The following is a 21,622-nucleotide window of genomic DNA, read 5'->3' on the forward strand; positions in this document are numbered from 1 at the left end:
AATGGGTGGATACACAGCTCTGCTTCTCCCAAGCATAATTCACATGATCACGCCTGGAAAATGTTTCAGGGGTTTCTCAATGGTAAAATAGTTGAGAAAGGCTGTTCTAATGCGTACGAGAACCTGTCCTCTTATCCCATGACTGCAAAGTTTACCAAAGAGTCTTTGGTGAGGTACATGGTCAAAAGCTTTCAGAAAGTCCAAGCATATAATGTATATCAGAACACCATTATCTATGTGTTTGTTCACTGTCTCAAAGAACTCAAAGAAATTTGATGAGACAGGATTTCCCTTTAAAACCATGCTGATGTTCCATTAGCAAGCTTTGTCCTTCTGTCTGTCTAACAATTTTATCTTTCTACTAATTTGTCTGGGACAGATATCAGGCTGACTGGCCTGTAATTTCCAGGTTCCCATCTGGATCTGTTTTTAAACATTGATATCACATTTGCTACTCTCCAGTTCGGTACAGCAGCTGAAGGTTATTAGGTCCATGATCTCACACCCTTAAGAATTCTTGGGTGTATGACCGCAGGACCTGGAGACATCACCTTTTAATTTCCCCAGAAGGTCTAGAATTCCATCTCTGGTCACCTCAATTTGACTCAGTTCCTCAGACTCCCTTCTTAAAAATGGACTTTGGGACAGACCCCCACACTTTCCAGTGAACACAGAAGCAAAAAAAAGTCCTTTTTATTTATTTATTTATATTTATTAACACCAAGTCAATCAGAGGACTTTGATGACCAAGACCAAATTACACAACTCTCAGAGAGGGGGGAAACAGTGGTCATGGGTGACTTCAATTACCCAGATATCTGTTGGAGGACCAACTCTGCTGAATACAAACTCTGTTACTTTCTTGACTTGTCTTGCTGACAGCTTTGTTTCCGAAAAGGTAGAGAGGGGAACCAGAATCTCTGCTATTTTAGACTTGATTCTCATCAGTAGGGAAGAACTGGTAGATGAGGTGGAAGCAGTGGCCACACTTGGTAGTAGAGACAATGTGCTTTTGGAATTTTCAATCGTGGGAAAGAGAAAACCTTTATGTAGTTGGACTTATAGACTGGACTTCAGGAAAGCAGATATTAACAGACGTAAAGGTATGTTGCGTAGAGTCCCGTGATCAGAAAGACTTAAAGAGATGGGAGTCCAAGAGGGCAGGGAGTTTCTTAAAAGTGAAACACTGAAGGCTCAATCACAAACAATTCCCTTGAGAAGAAAAGATGGGAGGAGCCTAAGGAAGCCAAGTTGGCTCCATAAGCAGTTGTCAAAAGATCTGAGGAATAAAAAAGAGCCATTTAGGAAATGGAAGGAAGGCCTTTTTACCAAGGATGAGTATAAACAAATAACCAATAATTGTAGGGGGAGTGCTCTGGCGAGCCCAAGGTCACCCAGCTGGCTGCGCGTGGGGGAGTGAGGAATCAAACCCGGCTCGCCAGATTAGAAGCCACCACCCTCAACCACAACACCACACCACTCCGTTGGGCAGGCCATGCTGGTCCCAAGCCCTCCACCCTGCCTCAACAGCTGCAGTGTCCACCCCGAGGTCTGGGTGCCAAAGCTTGTTTCCTCCGCCCTCCCGCACAGGAGGCTGCCCTGCCAGAGACTTTGGAAAGGTACCCCTGGATTCAAACTTGAATCTTTTGAACTATTATTACGCACACATACAAAAGCTTATACTCAGAATTAAAGGGTGTTTGTCTTCAGGGTGCTCCCAGACCCACTCTTTGTTCTGCTGCTTCAGCCCAACACAGTGACCCCCCCCACACACACACACACACGCACACACAAGGAACATGGCACTGGAATTGACCCATAAGCAAGATGCTGAAACGCAACCCAGGCCTACAGCCATCCAGCCAGCCCACTGTCTTTCACAAGGGGTGTCTCTTGCCTCTGCTGTTTCAGGGTTAACCTCCAAGCAGGCTGCTCTGTGCAGAGCCACCAGCACAACTGAGGTCTCCCTCTCCAGAGAGCTTACAAGCTAAATCTCAGTGCTGCTAAAGATTGTCAAGAAGGGAAGGGCATGCAGCTTGGGTACAATGTCCCATCTCCCTTCCCCCACAAAAACCTGGTGGGATGCAGAAGTACAGTAAAGGCTGGTTAATTTCTTCTACATCCATGAGGACTAGAATCCATCCATCCTCTCTCAAAATGCAAAATGGAGATTGTCAGTCCCCAGAATTTGCAGATTGTGCTCTCTCAGGCATAGGCTGGGAGCAGCATGTGCTGCTGGCTGTGTTTCAGATTCAGTTAAAAGACGCCTGACCACCGGATTTGGAAAGGCAGCAGGGCATACAGGTTGGCGTGGCCAGCTGGGATCAGGGAGACCACGGAAACTCACTGAATGCCAAGGCTAGTCACTTGCTCTCAACATAGCCTACCTCAAGGGGTTGTTGTGAGGATAAAATGGAAGGAAGCAGGTGTTGCACCACACTGAGGAGAAAACCAGGTTTCAAAGCTTGAGAATTAAGATTTTAACATGGTCTTTTCAGTGGGTGGCGGTCCTTTTTTGCCCCTTCCCGCAGGCCAGGTGGCCGTGGAAGTTTTGCAGGCCCTCTGCTGGCTGCAGAGGAAGGGGAACTCAAGCCAGGCTTCGATCAGCATCGAAGGCAACCCATGCTGGCCTTTGTGGCTGTTTGAAACCACAGCACCCAGCAACCAGTGTTGTTGCTTGGGCCATCCTGTCTCTTCCCCCCTCCCGCCCGTACCTCTGGCAAGCATTCAGGAAATATCTTACCCCCCGGAGGAACAGGCCCCAGATCCCCATCTGGTTTTACTTTACCTCTTTGCCTGCGCCATCAGTACAAGGGCTAGCACAATAAATACCGCACCCCCCACTCCGATTGGCCAGTTCCAAACACGCCTTTATGCCGCAGACCTGGACCACACAAGCATGCAAAAGCTGCAGAGAAGGCGCAGAAGAGCAGAACTTACAGTCTCCTACCTAGGGGTCCCAAGGTCCCCTTCCCTATGGCTGGTAGCTGGAAATTCAAGACTGAGATCCCACATCCTTCCCAAAGGCCAGAAACAAACTTCCTGCCCCCAAGACAAGGTGATTGCTGGCCAGTAACTAAGACTTCCTCAAAAAAGAGCCAGATTAATGTATGGAGAAGGACTGGGGCTGGGGGGGCATGTACAATGCCTAGCTGCCCACAGTAACTGGACAGATGCCCTGTGTACCAAGTGAGTATCTCCACATGGCCTTCAAGGGCAGACCCTTGCAGGGCACATGGCAGGAAGCCATCCTCAAAGTGTTCCCACGCAGTCAGTTCTCAGCAAAGCGAAAATGGAACAAAGGCTCCCTGTACTTCTAGTGCCTCACAATGTGTGCGGAAAAGGCATTTTCGTAAATGGAACAGAGGTTTAACAACAGAATTTGGGAAGAAGGCCCTCTCAATTCCTGTAAGGCAGGGATAGTCAAACTGCGGCGGCTGCAGATGTCCATGGACTACAATTCCCAGGAGCCCCTGCCAGCAAATGCTGGCAGGGGCTCCTGGGAATTGTAGTCCATGGACATCTGCAGCCGCCGCAGTTTGACTATCCCTGCTGTAAGGTTTCCACTTAATTGTCTGCAAACCACACTTCTTTCCCTCCTTTTTTTGTACTGCGTTGCTTACCAGGAGTATGCAGGCTCTCAACATCACCATCCTCTGAACGCGAAACGGCTTCCCTGGCCATGCAGGCCACTATTTCACCGGAGTGACTTCAGTTTACGGAATCCGCATCCTGTTGCATTATTTCCTGCACGCATGTATGACTCTTTGGTATTGCCTTTGGTAACTCTCTGTTCTGCCTTGAGCCTCCTCTAGAAAAGCGGGCAAGAAATACAGTAAACGTTGAGAGGCACCTCCATGTTTCCAAGCAGTGTAGCTAGGAGTGGGGGGTGAAGGGGAAAGTCTACTGCCTGGCATGACACCTGGCCAGCCCTGGGAGGAACGCAATGTGGAACTGTGGCCTGATCCTGCCGGAAACAAATGATGTCTGTTTTTCACTTGGCCACAGGATGATCTTGGAGGTGAGTCAAGAGTGACCCTTTTGCAAGCAGAACAGAGTATAAGCTTTGTTGGTTTAAAGGTGCCCACAGGACTCAAACTTCATGTACTCTGCGTATGCACCAGAAAGATTATACTCAGAATTAAACTTGCTGGTCTCCTGGACTCAGACTTTGCTCTATTGCTTCAGAGCAAACCTGGTTCCCCGATTAAGAGAAAAGGGGCTGGAATTCACCATTGGTCCTGTTGCACAGGTAGACTGCTCCTGCTGCCCTATCGTGCAAGCAGTGCAGGTGTTGGTGCAAAGCATGCTGGCTGGAGCTGACTTATCAGAAGCTGCCAGCCAAAGTGACCCACGTCTGGAGCTCTCTCCCCACTCCACAATTGCAAGAAATTCCAAAGGCTACAGGCCCCGGAAGCAATTTCCCAACTGAAACCATTACATCCCCCCCCCCATCACAGAACCAAGCTACAGCCTGTGCTCGCTTTCTGAGGAGTATAATGACACTGAACAAAATGAGGATAACTGTGGAGTAAAGGTGAAAAGCTTGGCTGCAACAATAACATGCACAAGGAGTGATAAGGACAGGAGGCCACGCTGCGAAGTACCTAATGAATCCATGGATGACTTCCACAGGAGGGAGCCATAGCAGCAGGACTTAAAAGAGCATTATCTTCAACAGAAGTGCACAAAGAAGGCAACAGCAAGGAAATAGTTTGTGCGCTCATAAATACGTACAATGACAACACACAAATGAAGAATTCTAGGTCCTGTTTATTGCCCAGTCCTTGGAAGCCAAAGGAAAATTCTCTATCATGCACCCTGAGACCAGATTGCCGGTATAACAAAGCCTGTTTCATGACTTTCTTCAGCAGCATTAACTAATCAGGACATGGACATGCTGACATGGAGGATCGGTAAGGGCCAGAAAAATACCTCCTGCAGTCGCTGAGTTTAAAGGTAAGCCACTGTGAGCCAGGTGCCAGAGACACCAGGTGGGCCCCATCGAAGCCAGCCCCACAGGCCACCAAGGGGACAGACAGCCCCACCGCTCATACACTGCAGACACAACCACCACGGGACATTGAGGCCACCACACATTCCAGCCTTTCCCAGGAATACGCAAGGGCCTTCAGTTAATACAGCACATGGACCTAAGAACACGCAAGTGGGTGGCCCTGGGGACAATCCGACCTGTCTTTCTCCCACCTTCCAGCCTCAGGACAGCACGCACCGCTCTTCCTGCCTCTGCTGCATGATCACAGGTGGGTTGGAAAGAACAGGGCTGCTCCCCAGGTCACGCAGGTGGTACTATGGCAAGCAGTATTCAAGCCACAACCACACACACAGAGTCAGGACAGTTGGACAGCCAGTGCCAGGTAGAGAGCACAACCCTGCTCTAGCTGGGCCAAGGACTTAATACTGGCCCACCTTACAAAGCTGCAGGGAGGACCACATGCCAAGGATACTTTGAAGCTCTACAGAAGCCCCTGCTCTTACCTCGCTCCGCCTCCTGCCTCCCAGGGCATTCCAGCAACTTCATTTCAGCTGTGGGATAAAAGGGGGCTCCCATGGCTTTGAGTGGAAAGCGGCGCTCCTCCTTAACCCTTTCAAGGGCAATTTTAATGCTCCACTTGCCAAGGAGAACACAAACGCCCCACCCAGCCTGGACTCAAAAGGAACCAGGCCAATTAGTGGGACAAGGGAGGGGTCTGCAGTGAAGGGCATTATCCAGGAAAGCCCTCATTTGTATTTTTCTCCTGTTTCCTTCACAGCCCTGCAGAGGTCTAACAAAGGTAGTGCACACACTTCAAAACAAGGATTGGGGCTGTGCAAAAGGGTTGCTTGGGCTGTGAACAGGTCAGCCACTCCACAAGGTCTGCTTTCCAACGACTCCCACGCCCACCAACAGAACCGACAGGAGAACCTGCAATTGAGGCCAGACTGTTCCCTGTTCCCCCACCAACCTGGGTCAATCCCTGGTTCTCCTTCGCGCCTCCTTGTCTAAGAGACTCCTCCACAGCTGGCAACCATGACGCCTCCTGGGCTTTGGCTTTATATCAAGTGGCAACAACTTCAACAGGGGCAAAACAAAGGACACTTTATATGCCAAGCACAACATTTGCAATTCCCTGCCTCAGGAGGGCAGTTGAGGGAAGCCATGGAGAAGATCCTGCACTACAGCAGCAACAGTGAGTGTGCATCACAGCAGAGCCAAGAGCAGGACAAATATGGCAAGAACAAAGCCAGACTGACCCCCCCCCTCCCCCAGGAGGCCTGCAAACAAGAAGGGGGCTCTCCTAGGACACAGAACAGGCTACTCCTGGAGACAAAGACTGAGGCTTGACACTCAGAAAGGGTGCGGCACCACTCAACATGGAGGCTCTACTGAGCTGCCCCCAAGTAAAAGGCACATATTATGTCCAGCAGCGGTTTATACGAGTGTCCGGCAGAATCTACTCGGTCTTTGCAATATGCAACTGGCATCTGCGGGAGCTGAGCGTGGCAAAAGGCAGCTTGAGCACTGAGGGTCCAGACAAAAGCACCACCTGCCTGAAAACAGCCAAGGCTGCCCCGATTCAGTTCCCAAGAACGGCGCCGGAGGGCGCTCGCTGCACAGTTTCGGGCCTGGAAGGGAACTCAAAGAGAGCAGCACCGCCCTGAACAGAGAGCCGAGCAGCCGCCACATCCTGTCTCGAAACAAATCCCGCCCCCCCCCTGCCGCCCCTTCCCCTCCCCCTCCAAAAACCAGACGAGGCGTTTTAACTCCTGCAACAAGATTTATGGAATGTGATGCATACAAGGTCAAAGAGAGAGGAGGGGGAGAGAGGAAGCCGGACCCCCGAGCAAGAGCAAAAAGGGGAAGAAGAAAAAAAAAAACAACAGCAGGGGCCGGATATTAACATAAATACGGTGCAGCCGAGGCCATGTTTCTTCGTCAGGAGGGAGACGTCTGGGCGGTGTCCAGATAAAGTCCTGGGCCGAATCACCGACGGGAAGGGGGGGGGGTTGTCGGCGCAGGCGCCCTGGGGGCCCCCTCCCCGCGCGCGAGCGCCGGCTCCGTCCCAGCTTGCGTCCGTGCCACCTTGCCGGGAGCCCCGTGGGGCAGGCAGGCGAGCGGTCAGTGTCCGGGCTCAGTAGGCCGGCACCGGGTGGGGCTGGGGCAGGAGCTGGCAGCCGCTGTTGACGTGGCTGAGCACCTTCTGCTTGAGCTGCGCCACCTGCTCGCGGAGCAGGTTGGCCGTGGAGGCGAGCTCGGTGTTCTGGCTCTTGAGGCTCTTGACCTTCTCCTCGAGGCGCGAGATGCGCTCCAGCTTCCGCCGGCGGCACTTGGAGGCGGCGATGCGGTTGCGCAGCCGCTTGCGCTCCGCCTTGATGCGCTCCTGCGTGTCCATGTCGATGGGCGACAGCGGCGGGCTCTCGCCGAAGCTGGCCACCTCCGGCACCGTCTGCGGCTCGTCCTTGGGCGGCGGGCCCCCCGGCAGCCGCCCCGCCGCCGCCCCGCCGAAGGGGCCCTCGGGCGCGTAGCCGCCGCCGCCGGCGAAACTGCTGAGGTTGGCGTAGACGGGCGGCTCCGGGCCCGGGCCTGCGACGGGCGCGGGCAGCGGGGGCGGCCCGACGGCGGCCAGCTGGTTCTGCTGGTGCAGGTCCTCCAGCGCCTTGACGAAGCCGGCGGCGAACTCCTGCTCGTCGGCGCCCTTGGCGAAGGGGAAGGCGCCGGCGCCGCTGGTCGGCGTGGTGGTCACCAGCCCGTTCGACTGGATGATGAGCCGCTCCAGCTCGGGCGAAGCCAACTTGAGGAGGCCCAACTCCGTCGGCGAGGCGGCGGGGAGCAGCGGCGGGCCGCCGTCGGGCGCCTTGGCCGCCGCCTGCTCGCCCAGCGCCAGGGCCAGCGCGTCCTTCTTCATCATGCTGCCGTCGGGGAAGGGCTGCAGCGGGCCGGGGGGCGCCAGGGCCGTCAACACCTCGTCATGGTAGAAGGGAATGTCCATCCTCGCCCCCGCCGGCCGCGGCGGGGGACGCGGAGACCGACCGGCCGGCGGGCCGCTCGCCTGCAGGAGGCCGTTGGAGCCGGACCGACGGACGGAAGGAGCCACCCACCGACGGTCAGCGCGTTCCCCGGCGGCTCGCCGTCCTGCTCCTCCCGCCGCTGCTGTCGCCCGCGCGCGCTTAAGGCGCCCGCCTGCCGCCTCGCCGCCACTTTATAGCCTGCGCCGGCCCGATGAGCTCACCGCGCGCGCCTCCCATTGGCTGTAGATGACGTCTGGCGGGGAAGCGTATTTGCATAGGGGAGGGAGAAGGAGGGTCGGCCGCAGCCACGCCCCCTCCCTGCTGGCGCCCCTGTTGCCGAGGCGACCGGCCCCGTAAACTGCACAACAGCGCGCGGCCTCTTGGGCTGATGTCACCGGGCCACGTGGTGTTTGCGCAAGGGCGGGGCGGCCAGCTGCGCCGGGCTCGGGAGAGGGGGGCGGCTCTTGAGTGCGTTATTAGGGGGACTATAATAATAATAGTTATAACAATGATGATGATGATGATGATTGCTAAAGCTCTGCGCTGCTAGGTCAGGGAAGAGCGGACCTATTACGTCGCACCTGCTTTCCCAGCATCCGGTCAGGGTGCCAACTCTGTCCTGGAAGTGCCTGGATATTGGGGTGGAACTGATTGTTGTTGCCTAGAGCAGGGGTAGTCTACCTGTGGCCCTCCAGATGTTCGTGGACTACAATTCCCATGAGCCGTTGCCAGCAAATGCTGGCAGGGGCTCATGGGAATTGTAGTCCATGAACATCTGGAGGGCCACAGGTTGACTACCCCTGGCCTAGAGGTCCCCAAGCCCCACCTGGAGGTTGATAGGCCAATCTGCAAGGCCCAGAGGAGGGAGGCCAGAGGCCGGTGCCCCCCCCCCCTGGCATTGGGAGGGACTCTGTGACTAAGAGCCCTTCCTCAGTGGGCCTTCCCTCCTTACTTCTGTCCATCCTCACCTCTGCCAGGGGCCATCACTATATCCAGGGACCACGGGTTCCAAAATGCATTGGCCAAAAAAGAGCTGTTTTGTGCCTGCCTGTCCTCCGATGACAGCTGTGTGATCCCTAAGGGCTAATATCTCAGGAGAGGAAGAGCAACTGCTCCAGATGTGTCCCTCTACCCATTTTTCAAAGCATAATTTTCAACTATTACATCGCTTGTCTGCTTTATGGGGCAGGTAGGGCAATGCAAAAGAAGAAATCCCTCCACTGAGCCCCCAAGGAAGGTCAGGGCCTCTGGGGTTGGGGGTGCTGCCTGGGTCTGCCAAGCTCAAGGAATCCTTTCTGGGGACCAGGAAAGAAACTCCAGAGTCTCCTGGCTGGGCCTTAGAGGCTTCACCAGGTCACATGTGGGCCTGTCTTCCCTTACCAAAGGCCTCTCAGGGTTGGCTGTGCAGAGTGAGGGGCTCCCCTGGGAAGGGAGGAAGGGAAGGTTAACTGGGAGCACATGTGAGGGCTGGCAAAGGGCCAGTTTCTGGCAGCAGACGCCAAAGTGAGCAGCTCTCCAGGCTCCAAATTAATCAGGCAGAAACATACAAAGGCAAAGAGCATACTTTAAGGCCAGTTGTAAGGTGGGCAGGAGACCTCTCCACTGTGGCCCCAGCAGCCTACACAAGAATCCTTCTGTTAGGATTTTAAAAGCTATTTGTCCCAGATTAGTTGTCCAGTTGTTCTTTGGAGCTTGTCCAAGTGTTACCCACCCTTTAGCTTCTCCTGGTGGACACAGACATACCCATAGGCATCAGCGGAAAATGAGGGGATGTGGACCAGCAGAGAAGCACAGATGTTGCATGGGAAAGGCCTAGAGTCCAGTTTGGGATCCCTCCAGTTAAAGAGTCTCTAATAACAGAAAGGCCTATATGTTACTGAGTCTGTGGAGAGCCCCTGTCATTCAAAGCAGACCGCTCTGACCTAGTTGGGTCAAGATTTCACCAAGGGACTGGCACGTGACTCTGGATTTGATTCCCAACAGGTTTCATCCAGGGATTCCAGGTGGCAGAATCTGGAAAAGGCTCTTGCTTTGCTCGGGACACTGCAAAATTGTGGTCAGCCTGAGGGGATCTAACTGGGCTAGATGGGCCAAGGTGGATCACAATTGGCATTTAGTGGCTTCATAGGTCCCAGCTCAGTGGTGGATCAGAAGATCCCTGGTTCCCACCCAGCTGAAGACTCTGCAGCCAAGTGACACCAGGGTCATGATGTGGGGGAAGGCAGCGGCAAACCACCTCTGAACATGTCCTGCCTGGCAGCCAGATGACCTTAGGATCACATGGCTGCATTACAGACACACACCATATGACAGATAGATAAACCAGAGCTGTTCTCACAGAGCAGTTCTGCCAGAACTCCTTCTGCCCCACCTGCCTCACTGGGTGTCCGTTGTGGGGAGAGGAAGGCAAGGCGATTGTGAGCGACTTTTGAGACTCCTTTGGGTAGAGAAAAGCGGGGTATAAAAACCAGCTCTTCCAAATACTGGGAGGATGCCCTGTAGATATCCTGCTTTGCTCATGTGCCTCTGAGCCTATTCAGAGTACATTTCATTGCTAACTGAATGATATCGCAGTCAAGACCCGTCTCTGTTAGGACTTATTTGCCAACGTAAACAGTCAGGGCTTCTGTGTGTCTTCTCAAAGGCAACAGTTCCACCGCTTCCATGCCTGGGTGGGCAGATCTGTGCAAAGTTCTTGAACTGCAAAGACACAGGAGGCTGGTGTGTGTGTGTGTGTGGAGGGGGGGAATCATTTGCAGCCTGTCTGGAGGAGAGCACTTGTTTGTGGAGAGGACTTCAAGCAAAAGCAATTCCAACGGAGGAGGGAGCCAGCCAGCCAGCCAGCCAGCAGTGGGTGTTGGTGTTTGTTTCCCTGAGGCTGAATCACTGGAGCCTGGCCTTTGGTGATGGGAGGAGAGAGGTCAGGCCACCCGTGGTTGGGCATCCTTGAGCAGCTGGGAGGGGTCTCCCCCCCCAGGATCCTTAAGGGGCCTCTCAGCCAAGAGGTTCAGCTCCTCTTTAACTCCTTGCCAGCTGGGCCCAGCGGCTCTCTCTCCTGTGCAGGAGGGCCAGCAGCTGCATTTCACCAACCAGCCTTGGTGGACAGGCAGAAACGGAGCCTTGCAGCTTCGCCTTATTTGGGAATAAATATGACCAAGATTCATGTGGGTCACCATGTTGGTCTGAAGCTTATACCTTGAATAAAACTTTGTTGGTCTTCCAGGCAACCCTGAACTCCAACTCCCTTCCGTGGCCAGTATTGTGAGGCCTTTGGATCGATGGACAGTGCCCCTGCTGCTGGAAATCCTGACCACTCTGTTGGTTGCCCAGGCTCCAAAAGGGCCCGAAAAAGGTGCAGAGAGAGGCCGATCCTGGCCTTGGGGCCCTTGGCCAAAAGGAGAGGCTAAGGAATTGGGGGCTTTTTGGTTTGGGGGGGAAAGTGCCCAGCAGGGATTACATAAAAATTTCTCAAGTGCTGTGATGCCCTGAGGGTGGAATATTCAGGCCCTCAGTTGTGGCTTAATCATCTCCCCCCAAAAAAGCCAGGGTCTGCTCCCCTTCTAAAGGAGGACCCCTCCCCGCAGGGAGCCGAGGAGGGCCTAAAATTACCTAACTGCTCCCTGTCCTGAGATGCTACAAGGTGAGAACAACCATACCACTAACAGGTGCTGTGTTCAATGTGGAATTGATTTGTGGAACTCCCTGCCACAGGCTGTAGTGATGATGCCTGTTGGTTTAGGTGGCTTTCAGTAGGGAACCAGACAGTGCTGCCAGTTCAGAGACACCAGTTTGCCTTGGTGAGTCTCCGGTGCTGAGGCACTCTACGGAATTGGCTGCTGGGTGCCAGCAGAAGCTGCACTTGCTGCATTTCCGTCTGCCAGCCAAGGCCCTGGCATGGAGTCAGTAGAAGAGTTGGCATTCCAAGCTCGGTGCACTGTTGTAGTGTCAGTCGTGACAAAGAGGCTTTAAGAGCCTGCCGAGCATGACAGGCAGATATTCCAAAGGTGCAGCTCGCCCACCCTGACCCTTCCTTGACATCAAGCCCCTCTCCAAGGATCAAATGCTAGGGAGCGACAGGGAGAAAGTCCAACAGGTGCCTGCCTGCCTCCCTCACTCCGGACTCCTGCCGGGGAGGCTTCACCGGCTAGATTTCTGCCTGTCACGCTGCTGTTTCAAGGATGCTGAAGAACGACCGCTTCAGGGGCGCCACCTGGTCGGAGGGGCAGGAAAGGGTTAAGGCGGCTGCCGCGCGTCACCGGCGGGTGGGGCGGGGGCGGAGGCAAGGGCGTCAGCGGTGACGTCAAGGCCCGGGGCAGGAATAGTGCGCGGGGGCTGGGGCGCGCGAGCCCGACGTAGCAAAGAAGCCAAGCGCTTCCCCGCCCCTTTATAAGCATCGTGAAAAACACAAAGGGGCTTTCTGTTGGGTTTCTTTTTTGGGGGGTGGGGGGTGGGGGGTGGGGGGTGGGGCGGAAGGCTGGAGAGGGGAGGAACTTCAGCAGGGTCTAATGCAGGGGTAGTCAAACTGTGGCCCTCCAGATGTCCATGGACTATAATTCCCATGAGCCCCTGCCAGCATTAGCTGGCAGGGGCTCATGGGAATTGTAGTCCACGGACATCTGGAGGGCCGCAGTTTGACTACCCCTGGTCTAATGCCACCGAGTCCACCTTCTGGAGATGGCCATTTGCTCCGGGAGAGCCAACTTCTGTTACCAGCTTGGTGCAATGTTTAAGAGCGGTGGGCTGTAATCTGGAGGGCCGAGTTTGATGCCCCCAGGAAGCTTCCTTGGGTAGCCTTGTGCCATTACGCATCCTCCCGGAACACTCTCGGCCTCACCCATTGCCTGTTGTGGGGACAGGAAGGCAGGAGAAATGAATGCAGGCACACGTGGTTTTCTCTTCAATCCTGAGTCGGGAGCTGGAGATCATGTATTGGTGGTGGCAGCAGATGGGATTTGGATTTTGAGACAGGTTTTCTAGAAGAAGGCCTGCTAGCACAGGATGGACTTCACTTATTCAAGTTGGGAAAGAATGTGTTTGGCAGGAACCTGGGGAGATTCATCAGGCCAGCTTTAAACCACTGGTTCTCAACCTTGGGGTCCTGACCCCAAGTGGGGTCACCTGGCCCCTTCCACAGGGTTGCCAGGAGAGGTTGGCGGTGGCAGCGGCAGCCGACAGTGGGGCCATGGCACTGGCCACCTCCATGCTGCCTCTAAGTTGTTGTGCACTTGCGCCAGTTGGGGTCCGTAGCGTTACGGTGCTTGAGAACCGCTGCTTTAAACTGAAACTACAAGGGGAAGGAGACATCCAACGTAGGGAATCTAATGTAGGAGAGCAAGTACCCATGGCCTGCCTGGGAAGGATGGGTCAAATAGAACCAAGGGTAAGAGGCTTCAGGTGACTATCTACCAATGCCCAAAGCATGGGCGATAAAAAGGAAGAGTTTGAGCTTCTCATGCAGACAGAGATTATTTAGTAGGCATCACAGAAGTTCAAATGATTCCCTTGACTGGAATGCAGTAGTGGAGGGAAAGGAGTTGTTCAAAAGAAACAGAAAAGGTCAAAAGAGGAGGTGGAGAGGCGCTGTATGTATGCATTTATTTACTTATTTACTTATTTATTGACCACCCTCCCCAAAGGCTCAGAGCGGTTTAGATGAAACAACAAAATGGTACAGGTAACATTCTGGTATCTGAAGAGAGGGCTTGCCTGTCGAGAGATACTAGAGGAGGAGAGTATGTTGGAAAGTATCTGGGTGAACATAAGGGAGGGGAAAAACAAAGAGTTTGGTGGCTGGCGTCTGCTCCAGTCCACCTAAACAGGGTGAAGATGTGGGTGCTGCTCTCCTTAAGCAGCTTGATAGACTACCTGGGCCACAGGACCTTGCAATGATGGGTGTCTTAGACTTTCGTAGGGCAGACTTTAATAAACTCGGAGACATGATGAGTGTCATCCCATGGCAGAGAAGGAGCAAGTGACCGGTGGGCTCTCTTTAAACAAGTGCTATTGCTTGCTCGAGCCATGTCTGTTCCAGCAAGATAGAAACATGGCAGGGCCCCCCCAAGAAGCCTATTTGGATAAACAGAGAACTTCAGGAGGAGCTCAGGAAGAAAAAGGAAACATTCAAGAATCGGAAGGACAGACCTCTAAAGAAGAGTATCTGCTGGTTACTAGATACTGCAAGTCAGCCCTCAGAGAGGCCAAAGCTAGTGCTCCCACTATAACAAGAAAAGCTTTTTCAGAGATGTGACAAGCAAACATAAGGTGAAAGAGGCAATAGGCCCACTGTTGGGTGAAGGTGGAGAGACTCTGAGGACAAAGAGAAAGGCTCATATGCCTGTTTTGCCTCTTTCCCAGAAGAAATGGACGCATCTAGGATGTAGTAGGCTAGGTATAGTGTCTAGGTAGCAGGTGGACATGGACAGAGAGGCATCTGGCAGCACCGGATGAGTTCAGATCCCCTGGGCGAGATAGTTTGCACCCAAGAGTGCTCAAAGAACTTTCTGGAGAGCTTGCAGAAACCTTATCCATTATCTTTAGGACCTCTTGGGGGACTGGAGAGGTGTCAGAAGACTGGAGAAGAGTGAATGTTATACCAAACTGCAAAAAGGAGGAGAGATGACCCAGGAAACTACAAGCCAGTGAGTCTGACCTCAATAATGCAGCAATAATGAAGGAGGTGATCTGCAGTCCTCTGGAGAATAATTTCCAGAGAAGCCAGCACAGATTTGTCTCCAGCATGTCCTGCCAGACTAACCTGTTTTCCTTCTTTGACCGAGTGATGGGCTTACTAGATAGTGGAAGCTCAGTGGATGTTTTTACTGGATTTCCAGTAAGGCTTTTGACAAGTTTCCCCATGATGTTCTGATGGGTAAATGGGAACTGGCTAGAGAACCATACCCAAAGAGTGGTTGTCAGTGGTATCTTATCAGAGTGGTGGGAGGTGAGCAGTGGGGTGCCATAGGCCTCAGTATTGGGAGGATGGAGGGATTAAATTTGCAGGTGATGCCAAATGAGGAGGAGTAGTAAACACCCCAGAAGATAGAGAAAGAGTTCAACAAGATCTGAACACGCTGGAAAAGTGGACCAATAAGAACAAGATGCAATTCAATCAGAAGTATAGAGCTACATCTGGGTCATAAAAATTAGAAGCATGCATACTGGATGGAAGATATACATTTCTGGGTAGCAGTGAGTGTGTGAACGTGATCTTGGGGTTGTCAAACGTACAGAAAACTCGCAACAGGCTTCTTAGTTAAAGAAAGCTTTATTGGAAAAGTACTATACGCTAAGGACTGAAAAGTCAAATCTGACCAGAGTTCAGATTTGCCTCTGCTTATCAATACAATTCTCCCGCCCAAAACTTGACAGTTCCCAAGGGAGGGGAGACAAGAGAAAAGACATATGTTTAAGAAAAACAGGAATACATTCTCACAACCTTGAGGAGGTGACAACAATCCCGAGAGCCCACAACATGTGATAAGGTTAACATAACAAACTATTCACTTTTATAGCTAGCAAGGATACAGGGCCTGGAGCAAGCAGGCGCCAAGCAATATAAAACAATATAACTGACATGGAGGAACTCAAGCTAATTTATGACAGAGATTCTACAATCCTGACAGGGGTCTACTAGATTTGAGCAGACAGTGTGATGAGGCGGTAAAAAAGGCCAATGCAGTCTTGGGCTGTATCAGCAAGAGGCATCACATCAAAATCGCAAGATATCATAGTCCTAATGTATACCACATTGGTCAGTCACACCTGGAGTCCTGTGTGCAGTTCTGGAAGCCTCACTTCCAAAATGATGTGGACAAAATGGAGAGGATTCAGAGGAGAGCGACAAGAATGGGAAGAAGCCTAGGGACCAACCCCTATAAAGAAAGATTGAGGGACTTGGGAATGTTCAGCCTGGAGAAGAGGAGACATGATTGCTGTCTTTAAGTATTTGAAAGGTTGTCACTCAGAGGACAAGGAGTGGTTCAGTTGGCAGCAGAGGATAGGACCCATAGTAATGGGTTTAAACTACGTGGAGAACAATATCAGCTAGATATCAGGAAAAAATGTTCACAGTCAGCAGTGGAATGGGCTCCCCCTTACTGCTGGTCTCTAAGCAGCGGTTGGACAGATACTCATCCTGGATGCTTGAGACTGATCCTACATTGAGCAGGGGGTGGGACTAGATGGTCTACAGGACCCCTTTCAACTCTTGACCCTAAAGTGCTTTAAGACAAGCGATGTATAAAATCCAGCTCTTCTTCTTCAGCCTGGATATCAGTTGAAATCCTAGATGTGTACCCATGTTAGGCTGATGCAACAGAGCAAAGTTTGAACCCAGCGGCCCCTTTAAGACCAATAGTGTTATTCAAGGTATAAGATTTCATCTACATGCACATGAAAGATTATACCTCAAATAAAACTTTATTGGTCTTAAAGGGACTGCTGGACTCAAACTTTGTTCAGTTGTAATCCCAGGAGAATTGCAGCCACCACCTGGAAATTGGCAACCCTTTGTACTAGGAATTTGCCCTCCTACATCAGGCTTTCAAAACAACCTTGTAAGGTAGGTTGGGTAATGAGAGGGAGGAAGCCCCATTGAATGACTCGTATTAGAGGGGCTTTTCCTGTGAGCTTCAGGGTAGAGGTGGTGTTGGAAGGGGAGTCTCCCAGGGGCTGGTCTGCCCCTTGCTGCAGTGGCCCAGGAGCCTCTTCAGGTGTTCTTAGGGGAAAGGAGGCCTCTCTGCTTGCCCCAAAACAGACACCTTGGGCAGATGTTGGAGGACAGAAGCTAAACAGGCTTGACTGCAGAAGCTGAACCTGCTTGACTGCAGTCTGTCCCACGGCCCTTCAAGGCCAAGCCGGGGAAGCAAAACAAAACACCCTACAGGGAACACACCCAAGAAAAGCAGGAAGTCCAGTTTGGGTGCTGGAAGCAGCAGGCAGGAAAACTTTCTTTGTGGCCAGCATCCATGGCTGGCTGCCTCCCTTTGCCCTCGCCTGCTCATGCCCCAGAGAGAGGGGGGGGAGGGAGGGAGGGAGGCTGGATGGCCTCTCCCCCCAGCAGGGCAGGCAAATGGGAGATGGTATCGTTGCTGCCGGTGGGCGGGCGGGCAGCCCTGGCAGCCAGCTCTGTCTCTTTCCAGTCCCAGAGAGCACACACCCAGGGCCGAGGCACAGAAAATCCAAGGGAGATGGAAAACTAGCCAGGGACGGAGGAGGAGCTGCCTGGCAGGGGCCAGAATAAGCTCTCCAGTGGGTTGCATAACTGATTGAAGGCATCACTTGTGAATGCAGTCAATGTGGGTCAAGTTCCACACTATGTGTTTAGCCCAGCTTGAATGTTCATGGGACACTCCCCCCCCCCTCGGTCTCCTACACAACATTCTGGTGCTCTCTCATGTGGTTAAACAGGGCTGTCAACATAAAGGTATTAAATAAAACACCGAAAATGATAGATCCGCTGAGATTTCCAGCCATTTGGGATACTTTTGTGATTTTGCATCCTGCGACAACCTGCCTTCCCCCCAGGGCTTAGTCCACAAGGCTCCAGAGTCCCTTGGCCGGCCCGCATCTCACCCTCACCTTCAACCTCTCTCCAGTTGGTTGCTGCTGTCTGTTATGGACACATTCACCCTCTGCAGTTGGAATGCTTACAAACATTCCGTAACATCACCACTGCCCAGATCTCACATTCTGTTAACCGGGTTTCCCTGTCTGGAAGCTGGTGGCTGGATTATGCAAAATGGCTTTCTAGTGAATCCAATCCTTGATCCATCAGGGCCATCCTCCTTGGGGTTGTCTGGGGTCTCAGGTGGGGTTCTTCTGCATCCCCGCTGCCTCTCACCTTTTCATTGGAGGTGCTGGTGACTGAATCTGCGGACCCTGTGCATACAAGGCAGATGCTCTCTAGCCCTGAGCCTGAGCTTACCGAGTAGGAACACCCATGGCCCAGGATCTGCTTGGCATGCAGAGGGTCCCAGGTTCGGTTCCTAGCAGCATCTCCAGCTAAAAGATCTGGTGGTGGGTGATGTCCAATCCTTTGGGACCCTGGAGAGCTGCAGCCAGCAGAAGGTGGCTTCATTGTGAAGAAACTGGGGTTTAATTCTATGCCCTCGGACTATGGACTTCAGGGGCCCAAAATGTGTCATCCCCATCCCCCCCCCCCCCATGCTGTGCAGAGACAGGCTTGGCTTTTCATCTGGTTGCAGTTGGAAGAGTCAAAGCTCAGTCCCTGCATTCATACTGTGCACCAAATGAACCCCCTCCAGCCAGAGTGGAGCCTCGCTGGGACCCTCAGCCCGGCCCCTTCTGCACATGGTGTTCCTCCCCGCCCGCCCCCCCCCCCCATTGGAGGCTGCTAAATGAAAAGCAGCTGGCCGGGTCTGCAGTTTGTCCCGGCCTCTCCTGGCCTCCTCCCAGGGATGAGAGCAGCGCTTGCTGGGAGAGGGAGAGGGCCCGGCCCAGCCCTCTGAGCTGGAGTTGCAATTTGACTGCACCGGCACCTGGCAATTAAGCAGCAGGCGTTCCCTACTCTCCCCCTCCAGGGAGGCTGGCAACGGCCTCTGGTGTCCATGGCAACCAGGTTGCGCCAGAACCGTGCTGGTGACGCCTCAGGATCACGTCTTCCCCCAGCTGCGGTGGTGGTTCTGGGGCAGGCAAATCCAGACCAGCAGCAAACAAACAGGCTGGGGGGCAAGACCTTCTTATGGGGGGGAAATGCTCTGTGCCCACTGGTGAACCCCGCCCACCTCTCACTTTTGGAAACCAGTCTAAAGCGAACAGATGGTGTGTGTGTGTGTGTGGGAGGGGGGGGGGAGTCCAGCATTGAGGGCAAGACTTTTGGGGACAGGCCACAAAAGCAACATACATACCCTTGGCTGTTTTCAGCACGAGAGCAAGAAGCGTGTGCCACTGGTGGCGAGGGACAGATCCCTTTTGGGGCAGAAATCTGCAAGGCTTCCCTCCCACAGACAAGCCAGCATCTGTTCGACCTGTCCAGACAAAGAGCTGACCGTTCCCAAGATCAAAAGGAGCCTGCTGGTGGAAGCTGGGCCTGCGGAAATAGCAGAGGGGGCTGCTTCTTCCCCCGGCCTCTGGTGGGCACAGCACTGCCCACGGCTGATGCTGCTCTATTCTTAGCCCTGGAGCGGGGCCCTCCTCAGCTCCCCCTTTGCTTTGCTATCTGGGACATATATAGAGACGTCGGCACACATGCCTGCCTGCCTGCCTGCCTGCCTGCCCAAGAGGAGCCTCTGTGGAATGTGGATGAGCTGGCAGGCTTCTTTGCACAACTCTGCACTGGGGCATCCCTGACCTGGAGAGCCCCAGCTAGCCCGATATCAGCTGATCTCAGGAATCAAGTGGGGTTGGCCCTGCTCAGTACTTGGAGGGGAGACCCTCCAGGAAGACCCCCCCCCAGGCTAGCTGAGCAGAGGCAGGAAGGGCAAAATCACCTCTGAGCATTTCTTGCCTTGAAGCCCCAACCAAGAGTTGGCTGCAACTTGATGGCAAAAAAGCAAGCAAAGAAAGAACTCCAGGACAAGGATGCCAAGAAGGGGGGTAATGGGCCTGGACTCTATTTCTCAGATGCCAGCCTCTCCCTGCTTGGCACCCAGGGCCCTTAGCCTCAAGTCAGGTGGCCCTTCCTGGATCCCGAGGGCTTCAGCTGACATGTCAACCAAGGCCTCAGTTGGCTCAGAGCCCCATAAAAACTGCTTGGGAGTCAAGCCTGGCCCAGTCCTTAGCCCAGAGAGAAGCAGGAAGTGGCTGGCCAGGTCTGTCCCCCGCAGCTGTTGGTATCCCTGCAAGGCCCTAGCCAAAACAGAGCAGCAAGCTGCCTCCAGGTCTCCTTGTGGAACAGGTGCCCGGCTTCCCCTCTCCCCCAGGGAGGATCCAGGACAGCTGGCCCTGCCACAGCCTTTCATTTGCTCTCTCAGGCAGGGGGAGAGAGTGATCGGGAAGTCAGCCCTTCCCATGGACAGATGTCATTATTGTATTCATGCTTCAGTCCCTTCACTTGAACCCTCCCTTTCACCCTCACAACCACCCTGTGAGGTAGGTGAAGCCAGGGAGGTGCGACGGGGCCAAAGTCACCCAGCCAGCTTCATGGCAGACCAAATGGGGGTTTGAACCTCGGCCTCCTGCCCTGCAACTTGTTCTGTCCTCACTCAGTGGAGACACTTATCTCCTGCCACCCTCCCACCCCCCTGCTACCACCTCTTGAGGGCCAGCCTGGGTCCCCAGCAAAAGTGGCTAAGCCTGGACAATACTCCCTGCTCTGGTTGGCACCTGCCCTGGCCTTCTCCAGCACCCATCTCCACCTGCTGCACCAACCTATAGGTGCTCACACCTCCCTCCCCAGGTGTCAAGCTGCTTTAGACCCTTGGAATCAGCCCTGGGCTTTCTTGGCAGGCCAGGCAGCCGCCAGGCTCTGCAACAAAGCTGGGGAAACGAGAGAGCAAAACACAGGAAGAGGAGAAAGGGCAGGAGGTGTTATTTTTAGCCTCAGCCTGCCCCCATGGCTCCTCCTCCTCGTAGGCAGCGGGCGGGTGAGTCATTCCCCGTGCGCACTCCACAGCAGCGTGTGAGAGGCGGCTATGGCTGCACCCCCAGGGGGAACGCTGGCCTGCCCCCCCCCAACAGGCCCGTGGAAAGGGAAAGAGGGAGGGAGCCCACTAAGCCGGTTTTACCAACAACCTCACCCTGGGCACAGCACTCCAAGGCCGGCAGGCTGGGCCTGCAACACCCCCTGCCGACTAGAGGAGAAAGACCGCCCAGTTCCAGTCTGGCAGAGCTTCAGGGAAAGCCACAAGGCTGCAGCCCCCAGTTCACGGCCAGCTGACGTAGGGCGGAAGGAGCACAGGGAGGACAGCAGAGAGGGGGGGGCACTTCAAAGGCTAGCAGGGTCAGAGAGACGGCCAAGTTACTTGGAGAATACTTAGATTCAAGCCCAGTAGCACCTTAGACCAACGAGATTTTTGGACAGGTGGGGGTGGGTGGGAGAGCTTTCATATCCTGCTTCCTTATATCCGAGTCTCAAAGCAGTTTGTAATTGCCTCCCCTTTCTACTCACAACAGACACCCTGTGAGGTAGGTAGGGATGAGAGAGCTCTGTCAGAACTCTATCAGGACTGTGACTAGCCCAAATTCACCCAGCTGGCTGCATGTGGAAGAACAGTGAATCAAGCCCTGCTCTCCAGATTAGAAGCTGTCACTCTTAACCACTGCACCAAGCTGTCTTTGATACACATTGACTACGAAAAACATTTTGCCTGCGAATTCCCCTCTCTTCCCTTCAGATGGCCCAACCTGTTAAGAGTTGCAGCTGGAGCAGCAGCTCTGGTATGCCAGGGTGTGGGGAAGGCACACAAAGCGTCCCCAGTGGGAATGGAGACTGGATTGTTTGCAGGCTCAGGCACATCTTGCTCCCTGTGGAATAACCGGTCTGCATCAGCCTTGGCAAGCCAGCCGCTGGACACTCGGGGAGTTGGCTGTTCCGTGCAGCTCTACAGTAGGGCTGTGCCAGAAACTTCCAAGGAATGGAGGCCGGTTCTAGCCTACCTTCCTCACAGGGTCACAACATAGATTGTGCAGCGTAAAGTAGCACAATCAAACA

At 53.7% G+C, this 21,622-nt stretch overlaps 1 protein-coding gene and 1 long non-coding RNA gene across 2 annotated transcripts; both read right to left on the reverse strand.

Annotated features, from left to right (window-relative positions):
- Positions 1-690: 690 nt before the first annotated feature.
- Positions 691-6,690, reverse strand: LOC143834924 (uncharacterized). Its single transcript, XR_013229931.1, has 2 exons — positions 3,624-6,690; positions 691-1,279 (listed from the first exon to the last, which is right to left on the reverse strand). It is a non-coding gene; the product is annotated as an uncharacterized LOC143834924 (long non-coding RNA).
- A 69-nt stretch (positions 6,691-6,759) lies between these two features.
- JUND (JunD proto-oncogene, AP-1 transcription factor subunit) lies at positions 6,760-8,184 on the reverse strand. The gene has a single exon (XM_077331868.1). It carries the CDS (start codon positions 7,989-7,991, stop codon positions 7,134-7,136), a length of 858 nt encoding a protein of 285 aa, XP_077187983.1. The 5' UTR covers positions 7,992-8,184; the 3' UTR covers positions 6,760-7,133.
- Between the last annotated feature and the right edge of the window lie 13,438 nt (positions 8,185-21,622).

This window comes from Paroedura picta, chromosome 4 (genome assembly GCF_049243985.1).
Source record: "Paroedura picta isolate Pp20150507F chromosome 4, Ppicta_v3.0, whole genome shotgun sequence".
NCBI lineage: Eukaryota > Metazoa > Chordata > Lepidosauria > Squamata > Gekkonidae > Paroedura > Paroedura picta.

Coding starts and splice junctions, on each gene's coding strand:
- JUND (XM_077331868.1), bottom strand. CDS start 7,991: ATGGACATTCCCTTCTACCATGACGAGGTGTTGACGGCCCTGGCGCCC.